At 45.2% G+C, this 11,434-nt stretch overlaps 2 protein-coding genes across 6 annotated transcripts in view; both read right to left on the bottom strand.

Moving 5' to 3' along the window:
- The window catches only part of EPS15 (epidermal growth factor receptor pathway substrate 15), a 66,295-nt gene extending 63,000 nt beyond the window's left edge, over positions 1-3,295 (bottom strand). For 2 of the 5 annotated variants that reach the window (XM_042030676.1, XM_042030671.1), the window contains exons 1-3: positions 3,208-3,294; positions 629-713; positions 420-539 (exon numbers count right to left, since the gene is read on the bottom strand). In XM_042030676.1, the coding sequence (XP_041886610.1) occupies positions 420-500 (81 nt within the window). In that variant the 5' untranslated portion in view covers positions 501-539; positions 629-713; positions 3,208-3,294. Of the gene's footprint in view, positions 1-419; positions 540-628; positions 733-3,207 lie in introns of those variants that run through there. The other 3 variants (XM_042030675.1, XM_042030673.1, XM_042030672.1) reach the window with 3 other exon arrangements.
- A 4,319-nt stretch (positions 3,296-7,614) lies between these two features.
- On the bottom strand, positions 7,615-10,970 carry LOC121666009 (phosphoglucomutase, chloroplastic-like; the record flags this gene model as incomplete). The annotated part of the gene is made up of 2 exons (XM_042031058.1): positions 7,615-8,176; positions 10,492-10,970. Coding segments are annotated over 2 exons (561 nt in total), but the record flags the coding sequence as incomplete, so codon positions are not given.
- Positions 10,971-11,434: the final 464 nt, after the last annotated feature.

Raw genomic sequence — 11,434 nt, forward strand, 5'->3', positions numbered from 1 at the left:
AGCCATAAGCAATAAGCAGAAACAGAACAGGGATTCTGAGACCTGGTGAGTTGAATTCCATGCAACCTGCTGTAATTTGATTTTTCCCAGAGTATGCAAATATGGAGCCATTTAGAAGACTCAGAAAGGTCTGCTTAGCCCTCAACGAGGTCCCTCATCCATGACCTAGAGGAATTTATGACAATTCATTAAAATCAGAGAAAAACTAGATTAAAATGAACAGTATTGGAAAAATGTATTGCTAATGGCTTTTATTTCATAGGATCCTAGAAGAATTGGCAAGAAAGGCCCAAGAGAATTATTTGTTTGCCTCAGAAACCAACTACTATCCTCCTTCCACTGTCCTGCTGATTTTTTTCATAAACATTTGTATTAAAACCAGTGACAGTATTATAAATCTATTCAGAAAATCTACTTACAATGGCACTTACTGTCATACTTGATTTAATTATCCTCTTTGAAGAATGACTGCTTGCAGGGTGAAGGTGATTCTTTCCCATCTATCTTCCTCTCTGTAATCCCCTAAACCAAACGTAATTCTGAAGAAATAAAATAAAAAATGTTTAGGCTTTGACATTGCTCCTATTCTCAGTGTAGTTGGGATGTACATAAAGGGACTAGAAAATACCTGTAAAGGACAGTAGCTGGAGACAGAGGATGACACAGAATGCTCCATCTTCTACTTTATTGTAGTTTATCACTGCATTTGTTAACTGTAAAAATTAAAATGGGGGAAATGTTTTCCTGAAGGTAAAAATAAAAGATATTACTTGTTATCAACAAGCAAAAAACCAATCATCCACTATCAGGCTAAAACATAAATTCTTAATTATGATGATTACATTATCAGTAGTTGACACAGTGACCTTATGGGACAAGCAATACAAAATTAAGCTACCAGCATATTTCTGAAGTTGGAAAAGAAACTGAAACAAAATGTTATTTGTTCTCTTCTCAAATGCCTTCCTTATGTTCTTCAAAACCCCAAGCAATCACAGCTGTTGGGAGAACCTAAAGCCACTTTCACTGCTGCCAGTCACACTCCCAGACACCCTTAAGGAAACCCACAAGCCACAACTTCATCACTGAGGTTCTCCTAAGTGAGTTCAGCCATAACTTCAGCAAAATTTACAACAGAAAAGCATTTTCCTCTTAAAGAACCAGACTCCCAGTGTTCTCTTACTTCCATTGTCTACCCTAGTCCTTCACTGGTATTTATTCTGACCAGCAGTATCTTCCTTTTGGCTAGAAACCATGCAGATTTAAACTGTAATGGGCAAAAATGTAATTTACTGGAGAAGCTTGGACAAAGAAAAATAACATAGAAGAAATTTTTAAAAGTAGGGTGCAAATTGGGATGTCCTGGAAAACACAGGAAGGACTGGGCATATCTGAGGTTTCTTCCTACATCCCTGCTGGGACAGTATGAGCCCCAGAGGCCACTTCATGGGCTAAACATTGTGACTGGTCAGGAAATGCGTGTGTGGCTGGGACACTATGGCAGGATAATTTAACTGAGACCTCTGTGTGACAAGAGAATGGTGCTGGACAAGATTTTCATCTGATGGAGCAGTGCATAAAACAAAGGCAGCACAAGGTAACAGCTGCTGCTTCAGCCCAGTCCTGTTATCTCCGTAGTACATTATTCTCTCAGATGACAGTAAGTACTAAATGTTACAGATGGTGACACTCTAGTCTAAGTTGTGTAAAATATGGAGAACATCACAATAAAACTGTCTGTAATTACAGAAAATAACAGCTCTTTGTAACTGGTCCAGATTGGATTCAGATGGAACATGTTAGAGCAAACTAAATTCTTCTGCTAAGAAATTACTCACTAACTTCTATTTTAAGCCATTTTTTATTCAAAATCATTGATGCTAATGATTTAAAATACAAAGGATATAAAAGGTTATAGCACAGTTGTGGCTGATTTCAGTTTATTGATTTGTTTAAATGAACTAAAACGTTTGCATTGATCTTTCAAAAGAATTTGAATGGGCCCCAAGAATCTTTATCAGAAGGATCTAAGTAGTTCAGCTAAATCCTTCAACAGTGCCTTCATGATCCATGTTCAATATAGGGGAGTTATCTGACAGACAGGGAAGACAGAGCAGCCTGGCATGAAAGTGCATAAACCTGTATGATATATCCTGGATGCTCAAAGACTGTCATTTCAAATGTATTTATTTCAATTTGTGTGAGGCTTTTTGAAAAACAATGATTCTCTGATCTCTGCCAAATTACCTAAGGAGAATATCCACACTACACTTCTGAAAGAATCCTTGAGCTGAATTCCTCCTTTTACACCTGTTAACACAACTTTTCCTACTCTAGGACTTTTACCTAAAATGAGATATCTAAAATACATGCTTCTTCTAGTGGATACAAGTCTTTGTCACATTTCCCCCAAAAAGAGTGAAAGAGAACAAAGAACTAGTAAGATATTCAGCATAAGCTGAAGTTCAGGAAATTCAGCCTCTGGCAAACCAAGGTAAATAAAAAGCTCTTCTATGGAGAATTTCCCATTGCAGATGCTCTGCCTACACACAGGTTTTTCAGAGTTAAGCCAAGAGGGGTTTTTTTTCACGAGCTCTTTGCACTGTTTCAACTCCTGTAGCGTAATACAGCCAAAGCAGTGATCTGAAATAATAAAGCTCCAGCCCAGCTACAGCTTTAACTGGCAGCACTAGTAATGTTCTGGCGCCATCTGATGTTTTTTGTTTTGCTTGCCTGAGTATAATCTCTAGGCACCCCTAGAGACACCTCCAGGGATGCCCTCCCTGGGCAGCCCCTTCCAATGTCTAATCGCCCTTTCTGTGAAGAAGCTCCTCCTGATGCCAAAGGCAGACCCTCCATGGCAACACTGACCTTCATGCCCGAAGCTCATCCACACACGACCCACATTCGCACAGGGAAGCTTCGCCCTGCTCCGACCTCGTTCACCTCAAACGAGGAAACTTGTCCCCACATGGATCTCATCACCTCCCTCCCCGCTGGCTGCACGGAGCTTCAACGGATAAATTTGCCATCCACCGTAAAAAAAAAAAACAAAAAACAAAAAAAAACTACAACCCCCTTCCCCCAGCCCTGAGGGGAATCAGCCCTCCCTCAGCCCTGCTCGGCGATCCCTGAGGGACTCCTGAGGCGCGTTTGGCCGCCCCGAACCCGCCACCCGAAACCCCCCGGCCCCGACCCGGTTCCTACCGCGCACAGCGGGATCCGACGAGCGCACACCGACACCGCTCTCGGCCCCGCACCCCCGCCGGCCTCCCCGGCCCCGCCGCCCCGCCGGGCTCCTCCGCCGCGGCCCGGGCCGGCCCGCCCTCGGCGCCGTTTCCAGCCGGCGGCGTTTGGCGGGCGCACGGCGGGAGCTCTGAAGGGGAGGCGGCGGGAACGGCTCCGGGATGTCGTAGGTGTCTGGGCAGCGGCGGAGCGCTGCTCTCCCTCTCCGTCCGCTCTCTCTCCCCTTCCTCTTCTCCCTCTCCCCTCTCTCCTCTTCTTTCTTCTGTGTTCTCTTTCCTTCCCTTCTCCTCTCTCTCCCCTCTCTTCTCCTCTCCCACCCCTCCCCTCACAGCAGCGGGTCGGTTCCCGCGGGCTCGGCGGGACGCCGTGAAGGGAGCGCTTCTCCCGGCGGGCTGCGGCTCCCGAGCGCGTTCCGTGAGGGGAAAAGCGAGCCCAGAGTCGGCCCGGGGAGGGGAGGAGCGGCCAGCGAGGGGGCGGGATTTGTTTCCAAATGAAAACAGAGACAGGGAAATGCTCGCCATGGTGGTTCCGGGGGCAGCGCTGCGGGCGCGGCTGGGTGGGCGGTGCTGCTGTGGGTGATCCTCTCTGTATTCTGCATTTCTGAGGGATCGGGGGCAATTCTGTTCAGAGGTGCCCAGCGACAGGACAAGGATCAATGGCTGTAAACTAAAACACAACGAATTCCATCTCGACATCAAGAACAACTTCTGAATACTGAGGGTGGCAGAGCTCTGGAACAGCTGCCCAGGGAGGGCGTGGAGTCTCCCTTTCTGGAGACATTCCAAACCCTGTGTCACCTGCTCCGGGTGACCCTGCCTTGGCAAGGGGCTTTGGACTGGATGATCTCTGGAGATCCCTTCCAACCCCAGTTATTCTGTGAGTCTGTATCTCTGTACATCCCATGGATAACACCTGTGGGGCTGTGTGGAGAGGGGCAAGAAGAAGGATCACAGGGTGGTTCAGCTTGGAAGGGACCACAGTGGGTCATCCAGTCCAGCCTTCTCAAGCAGGGTCATCCCCTGCACGTGGCACAGGATTGCATCCAGGCAGTTCTGGAATATCTCCAGTGAGGGAGACTCTGCACCATCTCTGGACAATCTGTTCCAGTGCTCTGTCACTGCTCAGGAGATAATTTCATCCTCATATCCAGGTGGAACTTCCTGGGCATCGGTTTCTGCCCATTGCATTTTGTCCCATTGCTGGGCACCACCAGGCAGAGCCTGGTCCATCCTCTTGGTCCCCTCCCTTGGCCACCACTGAAGGGATTGACAAAAAAAGCAGGGTTTGATATGAATTTGGGAAAGAGTGACTTCAACAGAGTTTGATGGCAAGGTTCACTCTATTGCTTACTACACAGATGGAGCATACACAGGAAAATGGGATCAAAATCAATTTAGAATGATTTACAGGGAGACCAGGGATGCAAAACGGTCAAGGGGACAATGACGTGGATACAAAAGATTCAGTGCAAAAGAGTTTAACAGCACTTAATCACTGCCTGATTTAATACTTATAAAGTGATTCAACAGGATTTACTACAATTACAACAGCGACTAAATTACAGATTCACACACACACTCAGATGTGGGAAGGAATTACAGGCCTGTGGAGATGAAGGCATGACACCCCTGGTGCCCATTTTCCATCAGGCTGTATCTCTCCATATTGCCTCCAATGGGAATAAATCCTGCTCATTTTTCTCCTATATTTTGCAATTTATCAGGCAGTAAGTAATTAATCAAGTCATGTAAGTCTGGTGCTGCTCTTGTGTATCTCTGCTCATCGTGGGCTTCTGGGGATCAATAAAGAAAGTTCTTTAACCCGATAAATATTAGGCACAAAATAAACACTGCAGGTTGTACATCTGGCTGTAAACATGCGCCATCATACTCTGCATGGTTAAGAAAATAAATTAAGCCTTGTCAGGCTAATTCAGGGGTAGGAAGCTCTGGTTAAATACTCTCACCACATGTGCCTCCTCTTTCTGTCTCCTTTTCTTGTTCCACTCTGGCATTTGGTTCTACACCACAGTCAAAGTGAGCCATATTAAAAAAAAAAAAAACCAAACTAAAAGTGGTGCTCTTCATGTTGTTTCCTAAAATACTTTTCTTTGGACATGTTTTTTCGCCACATTCTTCTTTTGGAAGATCCGAGAGACAACAATTTGGGCAACAGGGTTTTCATGTGAGGTGTCAGGATAAATTTGGTTTCAGAGATCCAAGCCAGGGTCTGTGTGTAGACTTAGAGCATACATTTTAAATAACTGATTTAACTTCTCACATCATGGCATTGGAAAGACAATCATTAAAAACAAGCCCCCAAGCAAGCCGGGCTATTGGGTGACACAAGGCAAGGTTGACCTTCTAAATAAAGCTAAAATTGTGTCTTCCAATACAATATTCCAGCGCTTTCCAACGTTGAGGTGCTTGGAATGAGGCTCCATCTCTGTTCCCATAGTTCAGGGTGCTTGCAGAGAGAAATTTGGGCAGTGTGCTGCTCTGTTGCTGTACACAATATTTGACAGACTTCAGAGAACGTAGCTTTGATCAGTGCACAACTTTCCCCCTAAGAAATGTTCTGTGTTTATAACTTAGTGGGATTTTCATGTAGTTTCTCATTTATTTCATCCTACAGCTGTGCCAACTCCCGATCCTGCTTTCCTTTGGCTTTCAGCTTCTTTTGAAGTCTGTCATAAAAACTTCCATCAGAACATGCCTTAGTGTAACATGCAAATGCATTGGCCCCCAGAGCATCCTTCCAGTGTGGATGCATTAATAAATGGAATATTTCTCTGCTGCCATGAGCTGGAATGTGTAATGGAGTCAGGATTCCTTGGGCAATATGGGGTTCTCTTTAAAAAGAAATACATTGTAAAGAGTTCCGTCAAACTGTTACAGCTTTGGCTGCCCTTTGGCCAGAATTTCAGAGGTATTTTTAATTTAAATGTTACCTGTTTACTTGGCTTTTTTAAGATAGGATATTTCTTTTCTCTATTTTGTGATAGACATAGCTGTAAAACAGTTTTCATGTAAGACCCTTGGCTGAGTTACATATCAAAGATGTGTTCCCATTCTATTTTCCCAATCCTTTAATTTACAGTTTTGGAATAGCAACATAAATTTTAAAAGGATATGTTTGGAATGAGGTCATCTAAATTCCTTACAAGGCAAAACATTCTTTCTCCGAGATGAAAACTGAACTAAGTTCTTGAAATATGATGTATATTCCAAACCCTGTTTAATTCAATGTAATATATATGTTTCTTGGGGACTGTTCTTACAAAGATTTTTTTTTTCCCCTCATCGTTTTATATCATGCTTTAAACTATTGTTAAGATTTAGGAATGTGCTTAAAAGTTTCAGTTGTCTCTGGGAAAAATAGTCTTAATTTATGTTGATCTTTCTTTCCTTGGAGCATTTAGCCTGCATTCAATAAAATTTTGATGACTGCTCTTTAGAAGACAGCTGTACCATATAAAGTATTATAAATATTCAGCTTTCCTCTTTCCAGTGTTGCCATTAACAGCTGGGCATCCAGTTCAGAGGAGCAGATTTTGCAAAGAGAGCTTGGCATGTTCCTGAATCAGGAGAGGGAAGAAGGGAAGCAAAGAGTTTCTTATGGTTTGGGGACCTGTAAAGACATAGAGCATCTGTTCCCCAGTTAAGTCATAGTCTGATAGCACTGAATCATGTTAAGAGCTAAAATGATGGGAAAAACTACTTTTTTCACCTTGGCTGTACCTGTCTTAAATGTCTTAAACATTATTTCGACTAAAGGCAAAATAATTTCAAGCCTTGCTCAGAAGGTATGCAAATGAAAATGCTTTTGTGGGGGGTTGTGTTGTTTATAGTTTTATGAAGAAAAAGATAAATATTCAGTATGATTTCACTTCAGTGCCTTGATTTTATCTCTGGTATAAAATGGAGAATCAGATTTTCTTAGGCAAACACTTTATCCTTCTAAACAAGCAACAACATTCGTGGTACAGGGAATGGATTTGCTTTGGATGCCATCAGTTTTCCTGTGTAAATGTGAAACCAAAAAAGGAAACTGTCTTTAACATTATCAATTTTAGACCTTACTAACAGAAATCTTTGTGCCTAGATGACCATAAAACCTGTCCATATTTTTCTCTTGCAGGGTTAAGAGAGCATTAAATTTGGACACAGTTAAAAAAGATAACGTACGTATTTTTTGGTGTATGGAGCCATCTGGGCTGTATAAATATATATGTACGTGTATGTATCTATATCTGTGTGCAAAAATCAACGTGGATATAACCAATCTATTTCATTTTAGCTGCCTTTAAATTGTTACAGATTGGATGTTGTCTGGGCAAATCTTAAAGCACAAAATTACTGCTGCAAATATTAGTATAAAATTTATTGTATTTCATTTGTCACAGAGCTGCCTGGCATTAAGTAATGTACATCTGCTTGAATCACTTGAAACATGTGCATATTGTTATTGCCATCACTATTTACCCAAGAGCTGAATGAGTTAAGATCCTTGCTGAAATCATTTATTAGAAATTAGCTCCATTATCCTGGGAAGCAAATGTTCTGCCATGGAATTGTACATGTGACAATATGGAATTATGATAATGCTGTAATCTGCATATTATAAACTGCAAAATTGAAATGGAAACATTAAAGGCATTTTCATGTCAGGGCTGTAATTACCTCCCTCAGCTAATCTGGCATAATGAATCAATAAACTACTAACGCTGCCATAAATTTCACCGCAGTTATCACAATAAAAATAAAATTGTACTGTTGCTATTATTTTTTGAAAATGCAGCTCCAGCATCCTCCCAGCCGCCAGCATGTCATGACATATGTCAGTTTATTATCTCTCCACAGTGGGTGTTGCTGCAGCCAGCAGTGCACAGGAGCTTGGGAGGATGGCAGGGTGGAAAGGAAGGAAAATTCTGGAAAAGTACAGAGAGAAAGAGCTGGTTAGCAAACGAGCTCCCAATAAATCTCCGTGCCTGTGTGATTTTGAAGAGGGTTTTTTAGTATGTAGCGCGTATTTGGAGGCCTCGCTGGTATTAAGCAAGGTAGAAATTTGCCATTTCAAAATTTTCTAGAGACTTATTTTTTTGAAATTTAAACAGAGATGGCAAAATACCGCAGTGGCACTAAAAAAAAAATCATTAGCAGTTTAATTAGCAGCTTAGTGTACCATTACCCAACTTGTTCTGCTCAGAATGCAGCTGTGACTATAATTTTGCATCTGTTTCTTGGGCTGTAGTAACATTTTGTAGATGAGTGGTCCAGCTGAAATTCCATGGAATGCTTTTCCTGCCCTAAAGCTGTTCCTTCCCATGAGATAAAAAGAGTTACTCGATGCTTACCTGCAGTCAGGTTCTTGTGCAGCAAAAAGCTGCTGAAAAGCCCATTTAAATGATAGAAACTTTTAGTGGAGGCTCAGTGATGTGGCTTTACACTCATTTTTAGTTCACACGATGTCTCTAATAGATACATGTCAAAGATTTAAATTAAATAACTTTATAGAAGGTAAGAAGGAACAGAAAGTAGTAAACACACACGGTTTGGGTGGAGTATCTGTTTTGTCTTTGCTGTTTCTATCATTCCTTCCCTGTTTATCAAGAGTCCCTCATTCCATGGATCAAAATATTAATGAACTAACCAAATCAGGAATAAATATTTTTAGATTTTTGGAATGTTAGCATGGTATTGTTAAAAAAAATTGCATAACTGGAGTAAAACTCTTCTTCCTGGAAGAGAAAAACTGACAAATAAATCTTGTTCTTGTAAGTGCTGCAGGAATTTTCTCACGGTAGTTGTTTAAAATAACCTTATCCATATCCAGAAATGGGTGAGGTGACTGCTGTTCAAGCAGGGAAAATAACCTGAAATGTTTGGAGGTTCTCCCTGTTGAAGAGGAAATTTGATGACGTGTAAATCCCTACACTGGCATTGATACTTCAATTAATACTCATTTAAAGATGATTGGAAACATTTCTTCAAACTGCTTGAATGTGGCAAGACAGACTGAGGATTTCCATCAGGTGTAGTTGAAATACTGATAGACTGCAACAAGAGTATAAATGAGTGGTGTGAAATTATTTAGGTTATTTGAGACTAAAACCAGGCAGAGGCAAGTGGGCAGCAAATGCAATCCTTTAAAATCGGGTGGAAGTCCCACTACTGGTGACCAGCGCTAGCACTGGTGGGTAGTAAAGTTTTGGGCTGGGGTTTTTTTTATTTCTCTACATGAGTAGAGCAGTGAAATCCCAGTTTCTCATCCTTGCAATTCAGTATCCTTCTGCTCCTTTTCTGTACTCAGTCAAGAGGACACTCAGCACGGAATCCCGGGCAACAAATGGAGTAAAAACACTTTACACTTCATCTGTGACTCTCCTATAAGACAGAATCCCATTCCCTTCACTCCTGCCCTCAGGAAAGGTCCAGAGTCGGTGCTGTCCCTGCACGTTGGCCATAAGAGGGTGCCAAGAGCCCTGGAAAAGCCCCCTGAGCAGCTGCCAAAACCTGGCATTTTCTGCCGAGGATGACTCTGGTCCAGGCAGCCACTGCATTTAGGAATGCCAGGACAAGTGGAGCCCAAGAAAAAGAAACAGACTGCAAGTGTGTTATTAGTCATACAATGAGTGCTGCCCCCACTGCAAAACGCTCTGTTTCTATTGAAAAATTGACTTTGGAAGTCGCTGTAGAGATTCCAGAGGGAAAAAAAAGATACTTGGCACCATCTCAAGTGCACTCACGTACGAATCATTCCGGAATTAAGAGACACTGTTCTGTTCCTACCACAGCTGGAAAGAAAAGTAGGGTGGCAGAGACAGAGTCTGGCAGGGCTGGGAATGAATCTCCATCTCCAGGTTTGTCCCCCCGGCAGGGGCTGAGCTTTCCTTTCCCAGGGAAGTACACACTAGCCACCAGGATTGAGAAACTTTCTGTTCAAAGGTCAGCTCCTGCTGGGATTCCCTTGGGCTACCAAGTGACAGGAGCAGGACGAACCCACGGAGGAATCCCCCAGCAGTGAGATGCATTCCAGTGCTGTGGAAGGGAGCGCTGCTCCCTCCCAACACCTCACCGCCTCCACGCTGTGCCCTTGCTTTGTGGTTTAGCTGGAAAACCCAGCGATGGGCAGAAGGAAGAAGAAGGAAGTAGAGCAAAGTCGTGTTTGCTTGCATCCCTCCGCCCTGGCCAATATCCACCCGCTCCCGCAGGCAGGGAGAGGCTCCCGGGGGGCTTTTCCTACCTGCACCGCGAGCTGTCCCCCGCCAGCCCCGTCAGCTCATCTGTCCCTGCCGCGTTCCTTCCCCGCCGCGGACCCGCCGAGCGCCAGCGATTTCCGCCGCCGCTGCGCGGCCCCGCTGCCGGCGGCCGGGGAGGGCATCCCGGAGCCGCGGAGCGCCCGCTGCTCACCCCGTTGGCGGCGGCGATGCGGGCGATGAGCTGGATGCCGTCCTTCATGCAGAAGCGGCCGTCGCCCCCCACCTCGAGCGTGGCGTCCTGGCGCTCGGCGGGCGGCACGGTGGCCAGCGTGCTCTGGATGAAGTTCTCGCTGTAGTTGGCATTGCTCTGGAACACCGTCACCCGCTTGCGCAGCCCAATGCTGCCCGGCTTCTGGTCGCCGTAGGGCTTCGTCTGCACGGTCACGATCCGCACCACGGCCGGCGCCGGGCGAGTTCCGGGAGCCGGGGGGCGACCGCGGCCGCCCGGCCCCGCCGCCGCCCCCGCCCCTTAAAGGCACCGCCCGCGCTCCCGGCCGGGCCCGCAGCGGCCGCAGGCGACAGCAGCCGTGTGCTGCTCTGCCCTGGCCTGCTCTGCCTTGCCCTGCTGGCACTGCCCCGCCCTGCCCTGTGCTGCCCATGCTGCCCTGCCACAGCCCCGAGCACCTCCGTGTCCTGCTGCTCTGCTCGATCTGAGCCACTGCCACGGAACTATGGAAAGGTTTAGGCTGGGAAAGAGCTTCAAGATTTTCAAGTCCAACCGTTCCCCAGCACTGCCAAGGCCACCACTGCCCCATGTCTCCAAGTGCCACACCCACACGGCTTTGAGATCTCTCCAGGGATGGGGACTCCACCACTGCGCCAGGACCGGACACTTCCCCTGAGATCCAATTCAAACCTCCCCTGGCCCAGCCTGAGGCCGTTCCCTCTCCTCCTGTCCCTGTTCCCTGCGAGCAGAGCCCGACCCCC

Source organism: Corvus kubaryi, unplaced genomic scaffold (assembly GCF_017639235.1).
Source record: "Corvus kubaryi isolate FWS band 111438036 unplaced genomic scaffold, C.kubaryi_AGA036_p1.0 37334, whole genome shotgun sequence".
NCBI lineage: Eukaryota > Metazoa > Chordata > Aves > Passeriformes > Corvidae > Corvus > Corvus kubaryi.